This window comes from Cyprinus carpio, chromosome B8 (assembly GCF_018340385.1).
Source record: "Cyprinus carpio isolate SPL01 chromosome B8, ASM1834038v1, whole genome shotgun sequence".
NCBI classification, from domain to species: domain Eukaryota; kingdom Metazoa; phylum Chordata; class Actinopteri; order Cypriniformes; family Cyprinidae; genus Cyprinus; species Cyprinus carpio.
This window is the reverse complement of record NC_056604.1, coordinates 22,955,082-22,970,378: the sequence shown is the minus strand read 5'-3', so window position 1 is coordinate 22,970,378 and position 15,297 is coordinate 22,955,082. Positions and strand designations below refer to the sequence as shown.

The 15,297-nt window shown below is 35.6% G+C and overlaps 1 protein-coding gene across 2 annotated transcripts in view; it reads left to right on the top strand.

The window, feature by feature from the left end:
* The window catches only part of LOC109054378 (FERM domain-containing protein 3-like), a 56,751-nt gene that overhangs the window by 15,380 nt on the left and 26,074 nt on the right, over window positions 1-15,297 (top strand). For both annotated transcript variants that reach the window (XM_042730160.1, XM_042730159.1), the window contains exons 2-9: window positions 3,477-3,581; window positions 4,599-4,641; window positions 7,213-7,291; window positions 10,730-10,827; window positions 11,138-11,261; window positions 12,245-12,332; window positions 12,470-12,558; window positions 14,603-14,666. In XM_042730160.1, coding sequence (XP_042586094.1) covers window positions 3,477-3,581; window positions 4,599-4,641; window positions 7,213-7,291; window positions 10,730-10,827; window positions 11,138-11,261; window positions 12,245-12,332; window positions 12,470-12,558; window positions 14,603-14,666 — 690 coding nt within the window. The remainder of the gene's footprint in view (window positions 1-3,476; window positions 3,582-4,598; window positions 4,642-7,212; window positions 7,292-10,729; window positions 10,828-11,137; window positions 11,262-12,244; window positions 12,333-12,469; window positions 12,559-14,602; window positions 14,667-15,297) is intronic.

The window sequence follows — 15,297 nt, the reverse complement described above, 5'->3', positions numbered from 1 at the left end:
TTAGATCTTTGTTTCAGTTGTTTCTGTGATATACTGAAATATAATTACAAGCACTTCATACGTTTCAAAGCCTTTTATCGACAATTACATGACATTTATGCAAAGAGTCAGTATTTGCAGTGTTGGCCCTTCTTTTTCAGGACCTCTGCAATTCGACTGGGCATGCTCTCAATCAACTTCTGGGCCAAATCCTGACTGATAGCAACCCATTCTTTCATAATAACTTCTTGGAGTTTGTCAGAATTAGTGGGTTTTTGTTTGTCCACCCGCCTCTTGAGGATTGACCACAAGTTCTCAATGGGTTTAAGATCTGGGGAGTTTCCAGGCCATGGACCCAAAATTTCAACATTCTGGTCCCTGAGCCACTTAGTTATCACTTTTGCCTTATTGCACGGTGCTCCATCGTGCTGGAAAATGCATTGTTCTTCACCAAACTGTCGTTCGGTTGTTGGAAGAAGTTGCTGTTAGAGGGTGTTTTGGTACCATTCTTTATTCATGGCTGTGTTTTTGGGCAGAATTGTGAGTGAGCCCACTCCCTTGGAAGAGAAGCAACCCCACACATGAATGGTGTCAGGATGCTTTACTGTTGGCATGACACAGGACTGATGGTAGCGTTCACTTTTTCTTCTCCGGACAAGCCTTTTTCCAGATGCCCCAAACAATCGGAAAGGGGCTTCATCTCAGAATATGACTTTGCCCCAGTCCTCAGCAGTCCATTCACTATACTTTCTGCAGAAGATCAATCTGTCCCTGATGTTTTTTTTTGGAGAGAAGTGGCTTCTTTCCTGCCCTTCTTGACACCAGGCCATCCTCCAAAAGTCTTCGCCTCACTGTGCGTGCAGATGCGCTCACACCTGCCTGCTGCCATTCCTGAGCAACTCTGCACTGGTGGCACTCCGATCCCACAGCTGAATCCTCTTTAGGAGACGATCCTGGCGCTTGCTGGACTTTCTTGGACGCCCCGAAGCCTACTTTACAAGAATTGAACCTCTTTCCTTGAAGTTCTTGATGAACCTATAAATTGTTGATTTAGGTGCAATCTTAGTAGCCACAATATCCTTGCCTGTGAAGCCATTTTTATGCAACGCAATGATGGCTGCACGCGTTTCTTTGCAGGTCACCATGGTTAACAATGGAAGAACAATGATTTCAAGCATCACCCTCCTTTTAACATGTCAAGTCTGCCATTGTAACCCAATCAGCCTGACATAATGATCTCCAGCCTTGTGCTCGTCAACATTCTCACCTGAGTTAACAAGATGATTACGGAAATGATCTCAGCAGGTCCTTTAATGACAGCAATGAAATGCAGTGGAAAGGTTTTTTTGGGATAACGTTAATTTTCATGGCAAAGAAGGACTATGCAATTCATCTGATCACTCTTCATAACATTCTGGAGTATATGCAAATTGCTATTATAAAAACTTAAGCAGCAACTTTTCCAATTTCCAATATTTATGTAATTCTCAAAACTTTTGGCCACGACTGTAGTCTTTGAAAGTCAGCTGGTCATCAAAAAGTACATCAAGATTTCTGACCTAAGTTGATGGGGTAATTGTAGAAGAACCTAGCTGGATGGTGAAATCATGCTGTAGAGTTGGAGTGGCAGGGAAGACAAGAAGCTCAGTTTTGCCAGGTTGAGCTTTCGGTGATGTTCTTTCATCCATGAAGAGATGTCCGCCAGGCAGCCTGAGATCCGTGCAGCTACTGTTGGATCATCTGGTTGAAATGAGAGATAGAGCTGTGTGTCATCAGCATAGAAATGATAGGAGAAGCCATGTGCCTGTATGGTGGGACCCAGTGATGTAGTGTATATAAAGAAGAGTAGGGGTCCAAGAACTGAACCCTGAGGAACCCCAGTGACCAGTTGATGTGCTTTGGATTCCTCCCCTCCCCAACCGGGTATGCTGGGTGCAAAGATTAAGATCCCCCTCCTCTCCTCTCCTCTCCTCTCCTCTCCTCTCCTCTCCTCTCCTCTCCTCTCCTCTCCTCTCCTCTCCTCTCCTCTCCTCTTCGCTTTTAGGACACACTCAAAGGTGTCGATTTAAAAGTATGCACATTCCTACCTTATTTGTAAATGAAATTCATCTCCAAACCTTCTTATATTGTTTCAAGTTTATCCATAGTTATTTGAATGCTAGAAAACAGCTGGTTTTCCCAGTAAAAACTGCCAAATAACGTTTACACGTAGTAATGTTATGATACGTAATATTCAGAGGGTGGGTAGATGGGGGATTCCCCTGCTCTATATGTCTCTGCATTGACTGAATTAATTTTTTTTTTCTTTCATTTATTTTAGTTAAAACTCCCACCCGGGTGACACTATCTTTAAAATATTGCCAAGTAACTTTTATTGTAAGCGACACAAGTATATGGAAAACAAAGGTATCGTTTCTTATTTTTTCCTGATGTTTGTTATTTTAAATTTTATATACATTTTTATAAACCTTTTTTTTTTTTTAATTTACCACTTAGGCATGTTGACAATAACGTCTTCAACATCTATGACCAGATATGTTTTTAGTGGATTTTCAAAATTTGCTTTGCTTGAGAAAGCATGAAAATATATACATATATGGTATATATATGGTTTAATCGAGTTAGTTTTGCATCAAACACAATATAAGCATAAAATCACACACATTCCAACAAAACGCTGAGAATGCGCTACAATCCTGACGAGTCATAGTAATAGAGCGGGGGTGCCAAAGCTGTGGAGAACCCGCTTACCCAGAAGCTTCTGTCACTGACGTTAATTAACAGAAAATGATTGTTGTTTTCAAATAAATAATTTTACATACTTATTCCCAACACTTTATTAAGCTTTAAGTCACATCTCAAATGTCAAGGGATCAACATTTAATCATTTTTATATTAATTAGCCTGTGAACTCATTTTCTCAGACGTCCTGGGCATGCGGCGCATTCGCAGCTTATATAGACAGAACACACTGATAAGAACACAAAACATTCTTACTTCATTTTGAGTCAAAAGACTTGTGGTTCAGTGAGCGAGCCAGATGTTGATTCGGTAACAGCTCAGATGTATTAATTGAGTTCATTCAGTGAATGATTTGTCAGACTGATTCAAATTGATAACTTGTGAGTCTGTAAGTCATTTTGTGCTGTTCAATAAAATAACCTAAGACATTTCTTCATCTATCAGATTACACTGGTTACATTTTATGGTTGTTTTGAGTGACGTGAGTGAATACAGCACAATAAAAAGTAAATAAATTAGCCAATATTAAAAAGATATTGACTTTTGTCATATTTTGACCCTTATGTTATTGCATTTCGTCCTTGTTGTAAATTGATGAAATTATATAGGCAACAGTGAATATGATGATATGTTTATAAGAACTGGCTCACTATTTAATTTTATCCCAAATCTCTGATGTAATGACCTGTCTGAAACTGATTCAGATTTGATTATGGCTTTGATTTGTATTCATTTGATTTTTCTTTCCTCTCCAGAGAGACACTAAAGGACAGTTTCTCTTGGATCATGTCTGTAATCACTACAGCCTGCTGGAGAAGGATTACTTTGGCATCAGATATGTGGACCCAGAGAAACAAAGGGTAATTGCACATTCACAATTCTTTGGCTTCAATATTCAGTAAGCAAATACTGACATATAAGTTTAGGTAACTTCAACAGATACACTGTTTAAGCTTTTAAACCTTATTTAAAATTAATATAATTGCATTAGGTAAGACAATATCACATCAACAGCTGAAAATAAACTCCTGCAGAAATTTTTACACTAATTAATAACAACTGCACAATTAAACTTACTGTAAAAACATCATTTGTAAATAATTTAAAATCCTGTCTCTTGAGTAGCAAGTACACTACTGTGCAAAGTGTGGGGTACACAGTAAAAACAGTAATATTGTGAAATATTGTTGCAATTTAAAACAGCTGTTTTCTGTTTGAATATATTTTAAAAATGTAATTTATTCCTGTGATTTATTCAAAGCTGAATTTTCAGCATCATTACGCCAGTCTTCAGTGTCTCATGATCCTTCAAAAATCATTTGAATATGTTGATTTGCTCCTGAGTAAACATTTCTGATTATTATCAATGTTGAAAACAGTTCTTCTGCTTATAGAAACTGAGATTTCAGGATTTTGTTGATGAATAGAAAATTAAAATTACAGAATTTATTGGAAATAGAACCCAAACGTTTGAACCTTAATGTAAACTACAGCACAAAATCTCAAATCTTAAACATGCTTGTTTCTACACTGTCACCAGGGTAGATATTTCATCCTTAAGTATCACACTGGGTTTAAATTCAGAACAAAGTTACCATGACAACCGGCCAAGGGGTTTTGCCCTACTGTATGTACGACAATGTTTCTTCAGTCGAGCAGAAAACCTCCCAGCAGCACTGCAGTGAATTATTTACAGTCATTTATGTTGTAATATTAATGTCCGTTATAGAAAAAAGTGAGTGGGAATGTTGTTTACGATCATTTCCCGAGCAGGATGATTGTCCAAAGTGCTTACCATAAAAATGTTGATTTGTCACCATCTTTAGCTGTCAGTGCACAGCAGTCAATTATTTCTGTCTCTTGTCATTGTTTTACAGCATTGGTTGGATCCAAGCAAACCAGTCGTGAAACAGATGAAATGTAAGTTATTTATTTGGTTTTTGCCCTCAGTGTGGCAGATTCAGCTGTATCAGTAGACATTGTGAACATAGTGAGACTTGCACTGTAGCACAAATTCAGACATTTCGTACTTTAAGTTTTTGGCTTTTGCTCCATGAAGCTCACAGATATGGTAGAGAATATGCAATGGGAACTGGAAATGTTGCACCACAGCTCAAAAGTTTAGAAGATCATGATCTAACCACTACACCACAGCTAATAGCATAGTCTTACAGTAAAGGAGAGAGTCATATCTAGAAACAAAAATACAAAGTTCTGTCATGAAACTCTACACGGTGCATCAGAAACCCTTCACCTTCCCCAGCTCCACCTGTAGATCTGATACGGGGTTGTTCAGGCAAATTTTTGCAGGCAAAATTCAGTAATTTCAACAGTGTTAATTTTGGTGATGAGCTAAGCTAAATAAAGCAAAAATTATAATGGCAATATTGATGTTTTTGTCAACAAATAAAAACAAGATAAAAATGGGAGGGACGATTTGTGAAGAGATCAAATCAAAACTAAAATCCTGTGTGCTAGGAAGGTTAGATGCGCACAATTGCGTACAATGTACAATGGGGGGTAGTGGGGGTGCGTCGTAATATTAGAAATATTTCAGTTTTAAACAGTGAAGGCGAGCCAGTGTATATCTTACAAGCAACGTGTAAACTTTGTGCAAGACTTATGCCAGTGAACGTCTTTCACCATGAAAGTGAAAGTAAAAACTCACGATGCTTTCTGCATCTGACGACGCTCGTGTTAATGGCGCATATTCTCTCAGAGACGATGAGAGATGAATCTCCTACTTAATATGCGGTATATTACTACTTTAATTTATTTGCTTAATGTTTCTCTTGTGGCCTGAACATAGTGAAAATAATGAGAAGAAACATATTTCGTGTTGAACAGGTTGTTTTTGAATGTCGGTGCTTAAAATAAAGCTGCACTTAAGTTTCATTGATGACTGAATTGTTAACAGTTTTATTTAGGCTATAGGCCTATAACTCATTGTAGGCCATAATAGACCTGTTTTAAAAATCCATTTTTAAAACATTTTCAATGAGGAGTAGCCATAATCTTTTATTATCGTCAGTTATGCGGTGCTGCGCTATATGAAATTATTGTGGAGCAAATTAATTGTAATATTAATTTAATAATAAAGTAACCTAATAATAATAGCCAGAATGTAACAGGTATTCATTAACTGGAAATGGCAACTTAATAATGACAGTAATTAATGCTTTTAATTGTCGATACATGATCATTGTCTTTCAACGCACCCCATCTTCTCAGTGCGTGCGTGCCTGTATGCTACACCACTGGATGTAAGTTAGCATGCACTTGCTGCTAAAATCAAATTATTTTTTTTCAAAAATGTCAGCATCTGAGAGGAGAAATTTGAAAAAGTATGGTGATGAAGCACACACACAGAAAGCCACCTCTCAGACAGTGTACACTTACTGAATGGATTTCTCTTTCACTTCTTATTGCACTTGAATGGACAGATAAACACAAAATTAAGTCAAAATTGTGTTTTGTTGAGTTTTCACGTAAACACACTTGGTTATGTCTTAAGTAAACGAAACAACATTAAACACTAAAAGTTGGAAGAATTTCAGATGTGTATCAGTGTATTGGATCCATGCATTAGATCTTGTCACAACAGCCTAATATATCTGCTACTGCAAATGCTCTTAATGTTAATTAAACAACACACACACACACACACACAAACACACACACACACACACACACACACACACACACACACACAAACAGAGAAAACGATCACTGCTTTTGACTGAACCACTTTAGTAGCCCTAACAGGGCTGTATGTTAGCTCTTTTTGGACATAGCACTGGTGCTACAGAGGTTGAAAGTTTTGTAGAACATTGTAACAAAATAATAAAACATATGTTACCATCTCTGAAAACAACCACAATTTGTGCAGTTCATCACTTAAATGGCCATGTATGTGACTGACAAAAGACATTCATATTCTGCAGGACACACAAAATCCAACTCTTATCAAGAAATGTTTTTAGCAAAACGGCCAAAAAATGAACAGCAAGTTTGTTGTGCTCGTTTGTATGGCTGCACAATTTGGACAAAAAATTTTTATATGTCAATATAAGTAATAATTAAGTATGACTATAATTATTCTAAGAAAAAACGTTATGAAATGTCACAGAAATATTTCTAACATCAACAACCCTCCTCAGGTTAAACGTCACTCATAATCAGAAAAGTAACAGAGACAGATCGCAGACAAAGTGTGAAATGACTCTTCGAAACAGACATTCTCTAAAGTGACGTGGTGACGTCAATGAAATCAATCTTTCCCTCCAAGCTCTAAACTTCTCAGACTCATTACGTTTATCTTTGAAGACTTCATTTCATTCTTCACCAGAGGGGTTTCCCTCATCTCATGGATTAATATAATCATTTTAGCTCCCCTCATGCCCTCGGTTACAGTTCTCTGCATAATCTCTCTCACATTTACTGGCTTACCCTCAAGTGAGTCTCTCTCTGCCCTCGTCTGATTGTTTTTAGGTCAGCAGCCGTACACTATGTGCTTCAGGGTGAAGTTCTACCCTCAGGAGCCAATCAAGATCAAGGAAGAGCTGACAAGGTAACAGGACTGTGATCTAATGTTCAAATGGCATTAGAATAACATTAAAACAACCCGGGCCAGTCACAGCATACACAGCTCTGAATCTCTCAAGTCTAGTATACAAGACGGAGGATCCTCTGGAAGAGATTTGCATTTCAAAAAACGCCTCCTGGGCAGATTGTTCCAGTTTCATTTGGAAAGAGCATGTTTACTTCACAGCTGAAGCCAGAACGGCTGATCTGCGGCTGCTTTCATGTTAAAGTAAGCAGTGTGATCTCATTATAGTCTCATGAAACCTGTCAAGAACATGGCCAGGTCATACTTCACTCCAAAAACCAGAAGAAAGAAATAAAAAATATGTATATATATATATATATATATATATATATATATATATATATATATATATATATATATATATATATATATATATATATATATATATATAGTGCAAAATAAAAGAGAAACTCATTTTTGTACCTTTTTGTACAATATTTTCAGAATAATTAAGCACATTTTCCAAAATCTCATTGTGTTCGCCTCGCTCTATTCAGTGATGAGGCCTGAAATCTCTAGGTGGGTGGATCTTTGTGAGATAGGTGGATCATTATTCTGTATATATATATATATATATATATATATATATATATATATATATATATATATATATATATATATATATATATATATATATATATATATATATATAAATATATCAATGTGGGTTTTTGAATGAACAATCCCAGTTAGGAAAACAACATTCAATTTGAGAGGATGTATTTATACTCAAAATAAAAAAAACACACTCACTTTAGCTGAAGATAATAAAAAAGGCATGCTTTAGGGACTCGAATTGCTGAATCTTTCTGGAATCTGTTTATTTACAATGAACTGACAGAACGAATCAATTTGCCGCAATAAATCAGGCTTTCCAAAGCTTCGTATAAGAAAGTCTGTTTAGGATGAATTGATTTATTACACTGAATCAAACTTTCATTTGAGAAACAGCAGCATTTAGGATGAAACTATTTATTAGAATGAATCGGATGATTGATTACAATGAATCAATCTTTCCAGTGCTTCATATGAGAGAGAGCGCGGTGTTTTAGGATGAAACGATTCATTAGAATAAATCGGAATTTCCAGTGCAGAGATATCTATTTAATATTTTGTGGGGAAAATGTCTAGATGAACATTTTGTAATGAAGATAACCTTGAAAAAAAAAAAAAAAAAAAAAAGAGGTTTCCATATTTGGCATCATTATTTTTAATTCTTGAAAATGTATTATGTTAGAGCCAACAGCCTTGTGGTCCATTTCTTTAATAAAAGCAAAAATGCTAAAAAACAAACAAACAAAACAACAACAACAACAAAAAACTATATATATTATGTTTTAATATATAGTTTTAAAATAATTAAACTATAAATATATTACACAGAGGCCAAACTGTAAACCACACAAAAATATCAGTTAATTTGACAATGAGAAGGTTAGTGTGATTTCATAATATTGTTTGTATACATAATTAATAATACTTAAAAAATACTATCATTCCAACCTGATTACAAAAATTAAAAAATAATAATAATAATAATAATAATAATTAATTAGGCATAAACTTTTCTGTTTTTAACTAGATTTTTCTTTTCATAATTTTGGACATCCTTATTTTTTCAAAAATGAATATGAAACATGTTTACTCCTCAGTTTTATGTTAATAGGATTTTTTTCCTTTTTTTTTCTTTAAAAGGAAGCAAAAATATTCTGAATAGACTGTCGGTGTCAGTGTGTGTCACATATTCCTCTAACATTATCAGAGAGCAACGATCCAAAAACGAGCTTTGATTCCATCTCAAACACACACACACAAGCACAGACATCTGCATAGATGCACAAACACACACATACACACTCACAGATTGTTAGTGTGACTAACTCATTAGTGCTGCTCTCACAACATGATGCTCAGTGCATGTGCACCATCTGAACTGTGAAGATAAATGTATTTTCTTTCTGGATCTTCCACTCTTTCTCTGTGCGCTGCAAAACCAGGATGTTCCTGTGGCCAGACAGAAGCTTGAAATAGTGCAAAGGCGTATGTGTGTGAGAGTGTATTGGGGAGCCCGGGTTATTTGAGTTAAATGGGAACATCATGTGAAACAGGAAGGAAGGGATTGAGATGGACAAGAGATGCATTAATGTGAACGGTCAAGCTATTTTCTCCTCCGCACCAGTTTTTATTTATTTATTTTTCTGTTAAAGCTCAGTTTGACATAGAAAACAGCTACTGCATAGTTTTTTTCCTACCGCTCTTTCTCTGTTTAATATTTAATATAAAGATTAGATTTGAGTGCAGTGGGTTAGAAAGAGCGAGAATGGAGAAAATGCGCAAGTGCACAAAAAATGTTTGGCCAATGCATTGCAATCCTGTTGTGCAAACCCCATAAGTCAAGATGAAATCAAATAATTCAATTAATCTTATTGTGAACTATTTGGGAGTGCACATTAGCTCTTTTCATCAAATGTGATAACTTGCTTCACCTCTGAAATGGCTTGAAATGTCCCACAAACCATCCTAATAGATTTTTCTATTTTACTTGGAAGTATGTCACATGACTTTTATGAAAAAGTAGTGTACTTAATAGTATTAAATGTGCACTAGTAGGTAACCTCGGATGCACTTTAAAACATTTTAACTGTACTTTTTAGATAATAACAAAATAAATTAAATAAAATGCCACTTACTGTAAATGTACTTAAAGAGAGACACTTTCATGACTGTTTCTTAACACATTTAATACACTTTTAAAAGTGCGCTTTGTAATGTCAAATTAAACATTTTCCTTTAAACTACATTTTAAATGATGTTTTAATAATCTTTTGTAAGAACTAAACAGCTATAATTCTAACTGTTTTGTGTTATTCAATATGACATCTAGAGATTATAGAGATGTAATTATATATAAATGTTTTAGCATACTATGAATGCTTATGTTTGGTAAGTGCACTTTAACTATATTTCAATTATAAAATAAAAATGTGTTTTTTTTTTTTTTTTTTTTTTAGTCTTAAGTAATTCAAAAGTGGTTAACAAATTAAAAGTAAATTAAAAATAATAATAAGGAATAATCAAAATATTATATTATTTTAAAATGTATTTGTTGAAGATAATATGATATTATTATAAACACGTTGGGATAGATGCATATTTAACTTATTCAGTGCTTATTCAGAGTCTCTGATGTAGGCCATATTTAAAGGGTTATGTGAACAGCCTGAACCCAAAATCTGAGGTTGGATAAAAAAAAAAAAAAAGAAGATTTTTTTAAATTTGACACTTTGGCTTGTACTGTGAATGTAGCCAAAGCAAGAGAATCCATGGTGAATGTTTCATGTCAAAAAAAACACTAACACTCTTTGGAAATATCTCCTCTACTGTTGTTTCTGTTGTCAGGTATCTTCTGTACTTGCAGCTGAAGAGAGACGTGTACCACGGTAGGCTGTTGTGTCCTTTCACTGATGCTGCATATCTTGGAGCCTGTATAGTTCAGGGTAAGAACACAATCTCATCTTTAGATGACTTTTACAATCAATCAAACTTTTCATTACGTTTTCTGATGTTATCAAAGCTTGAGTACTATTTGACATCAGACTCCAGTTTCATTTGGAAAGAGCATGTTTACTTTGCAGCTGAAGCCAGAACGGCTGATATGTTAAAGTAAGCAGTCTCATGAAACCTGTCAAGAACATGGCCGGGTCATTCTTCACTCCAAGAACCAGAAGAAAGAAATTATGAAAGTCTCTTGTTGGCTCTTCAGCTTTACATCTGGTCATTGATGAGTTTTTGTTTGTCTTGTTTTAGCTGAACTTGGGGACTACGATCCTGAGGAACATCCTGCAGACTACATCAGTGACTTCAAGCTCTTCCCCAAACAGTCCCTCAAACTAGAGCGCAAGATCATGGAGATCCACCAGAATGAGCTGAGGTGAGAGCAAAAAAAAAAAAACCAAAACACCAAATGTAAGCCATATAATCAATGTTGACAACAGTTGTGCTTAATATTTTGTTCTATCAATTGAAAGGTGCTGTATGTAGGATTGACACCGAGTGGTTGAACTAGGTATTGCAGTCCAAATTCAAAATATTGGAAAGGGGTTTTTTTTTACCCGGCCCCTCCTCCTCAGACTTGACACACACGCAAGTTGACGGCACAAACAGGAACAAGCGCACTTGACGATGAATGAAATGAAATATGCTGTGTTTTCTGCCAACTGGCAACCCGGGGCGCTGAAATACAATTGGGTAAACTGGCAGTGGGCGGGTTTCACAAACCAAAACAAAGTCTAAGATTAACATTTTTTTAAAGGAGAATAACTAACTGTAGCATTGTTTTTCAGATAAACATGTTAACTTAGCAAAATATCTGCAAACATATTATGGTATTTTTATGCCTTAATAGAGTCAAAATCTTAAATACAGCACCGTTAAGTCTTAAAGGGATAGTTCACCCAAAAATTAAAATTTGATGTTTATCTGCTTACCCCCAGGGCATCCAAGATGTAGGTGACTTTGTTTCTTCAGTAGAACACAGTAGAACACAGTAGTTGTTTGTGTATGTTTTATGACTCTCAAAGCCGTGATTCCCATTCACTTCCATTATATGACTGACAGACTGCAACGGTTTGAGTTAAAAATCTCAGTTTGTGTTCTACTGAAGAAACAAAATCACCTACATCTTGGATGCCCTGGGGGTAAACAGATAAACATCAAATTAAAATTTTTGGGTGAACTATCCCTTTAACTGTCACTTTTGATCAGTTTAACACATCTTTGCTGAATATTATTATTTTTTACTTTTGAACAGTATTGAATGTGTAACCTACACATAATTTAGAATATATAGTATAAACGATTTGGTGTGGCCTAGTTGTAGATTGTATTGTAAGATTGAGCTGTTTGTTTCTGTAGGGGACAGTGTCCTGCCCTCGCCGAGTTAAATCTTCTTCAGAGGGCTCACACACTGGACACATATGGAGTCGACCCACATCCCTGCAAGGTACTGACTCGACCAAAAAAATATCTGTCAAAGCAGCTGAACATCATTTGCTGAAAAAGAAAAAGACGTCATGCAAAAACAAATTTTGGTTGTAGCTGAAACATTATGAATCTGAAGATTAATCTAAATCTTTTCAGGATTTCACAGGATCCACAGCCTTCCTGGGATTCACTGCAAGAGGGTTTGTGGTTTTCCAGGGAAACAAGCGGATCCACCTTTTAAAATGGTAATCATCTTTTTGCTTTTATATATCTTCACTTTTTCTCAGATTCACTTGCCATCACTACCTTACCTTACTTTCACAGACAAAAAAGACAAAAAAAGGCTGACTGTCTGTTGTCATTAGTGTAGCAAGCACAGCTCAAACAAAGTCACTTTTAAACCAATCAGCTTTATGTTGGTCAATGCAATGAATCCGTAAAATCCTTGAACATGCTGTGAAATCACCATAGGGAAATATTTTCACCTGGCACAAAATTTTGTTGGCTTCATGGATTCTTATTGAAATAACTGGATTTGGTATGCAAAAGTTTGGTGAACAACAGTAAAAGTGACCTCACCATAAGTCTAGTGTCCAGCTTAGTGTAGCTTATTCTGAGGAAAAAAATGCTAGTTTACCCAAAAATGAAAATTCTCTCATTAATTACTCACCCCCATGTCGTTCCAAACCCGTAAGACCTTTGTTCATCTTTAGAACACAAATTAAAATATTTTTGATGAAATCCATGAGCTTTCTGACTCTCCCATAGATACACAGAAATACAACTGAAATGTTCCCAGACCCAGAATAGTAGTAAGGACATTGGTAAAACAGTTCAGTTTTCTTTGAGCACAAAAGTATTCTTGTCACTACATAATATCACGGTTGAAAAATTGATGTTACATGGACTATTCTAATGATGTCCTTACTACCTTTCTGGATTTCATCAAAAATGTCTTCATTTGTTTTCTGAAGATGAACGAAGGTCTTACGTCAGGTGTCACCAAACTTGATCCTGGAGGGCTGGTGTCTTGCAGAGTTTAGCTCCAACTTGCCTCAAGTATACCTGGTAAGACCTTGATTAGTACTTCAGGTGTGTTTAATTAGGGTTGGAGCTAAACTCTGCAGGACACTGGCCCTCCAGGACCAAGCCTTGTTTCCCCTGTCTTATGGGTTTAGAAGACATGAGGGTGAGTAATTAATGACAGAATTTAAATTTTTTTGGTGAACTATCGCTTTAAGTCCTTATTGTCACCATGGATGATAGCTATAATGATAACTATAACTGTAAAATTATAATAATTGTTCTAATTTTGTGAGTGATAATATCAACAACAACACAGAAAACAAAGAAAATAATTATTATTTCCAGCTGATCAGAATCCACCCAACTTTAAACAAGCTGGAGCATTATAAGCGACAATAATAATTAACAGAAGTTACCTCTCCATTGGTGTATAGTTATTCTGATAGTTGCCATTTTTGGTGTAGGAGTATGTAAAGGCCCTTTCACACCAATAACTATAAAAATAACTATAGCCATGTTAGTGTCCACACCAATGGATGATAATGCTCTGTTTGTGATAAGTCCATTGTGCAGTTTGGTCAACTGCTGTTTTAAATGCTAGAGCTCTTTTAAATTTGGGTTGATTCTGATTGGCTACAAGTGTTTTTAATTGTTCATAAGCTGAAAAAAAAAAAGGTTTGATAGTGATTCCAACGACATTGTTCTTCTGTGTTGTTACTGTTAGCTCTGGTGTGAATTCCCTATTCTTGTGGAATGAAAATGTTAGTTATCATTATCATTATAGTTATCCTCCTTGATGTAAACAGGCCTTAAACCTGAAATCAGACTCTGAGAACAAAGCTTAATATATATATGATGTCTTGCCATTATGCATCTCCAATGAAAGTCTTGAATATCTTTTAAAGATCTGATGCAATAACCTTGCAAATGGAGTTGCAACATGGATCAGTTCTTCCTCAAAATCAGCTTGAGAGCTTGTAAATAAAACTGTTTTCCTACAGACAGTTGAAAGCCTGTGCTCTGTGACTCACAGACATTATGTAAGGCCAGTCGATCAGCGAATGGGTGAGCGGTCTGTGGGTGCTCCTGATCTATATGATATATGAGGTTTTGTATGGTTGTTAACACCAGCTTACAGTCAACAAGCAGATGAGTGCTTCTGAAGAGTTTCCCTCTCATAGCGTTAGAGTGTCTGTTGACATGAACCTTTTACACTGAACGTCTCACACTTGTAACTTTCATTTGCATCCCTCACTCTTGCAGGGCAGATGTCAGCAAATTTAAGTTTGAAGGGAAAACGTTTTATGTGATTGGAGTGCAAAGAGAGGTAAGAAACATGATCTTTTTAAAACTCTTATTCATATTAGTCATATGGTTCATAATGCATTTATCCACCATACAATACCAATGAAACCTGACCTAAAACCATTTAGATGATCATTATGCTTTACATTACATCATGAGGACATTATAAACTCAATTTTATGTTATCTTACATTCATTTGAGAGCTTTGGTAAACTCACTGGCATTTTCCTGTATAGTTATTAACATTCCCATGCCCCATTCTTCATCTTATAATTATAACTAGCTGCTGAAAATTCATTTTAATGATTCTTAAAGAATAAAGTATATTAAACAGGGTGACCATACATCCTCTTTTTCCCCACATATGTCCTAGCCAGGATTTCTAAAAATTAAATGTCCTGGGTTTGGCTTTGTCCGATTGTTTGATTATGTATAATGCCTGCACACTAGGGCTGTCACTTACAATTATTTCAGTAATCGAGTAATCACTTTATCTTTAATATTTGGCCATTTCTTTACGGCAGAAATGCTACAGCTACTGTAATTTCTTGAATATGTAGATATCAAAACGAGAACCCTGAGAGTGAGGGTTTGAGCTTTTATTTTGAAGTTGCAATGAATTGCATAATGGGAAATATATTGATCATAAACT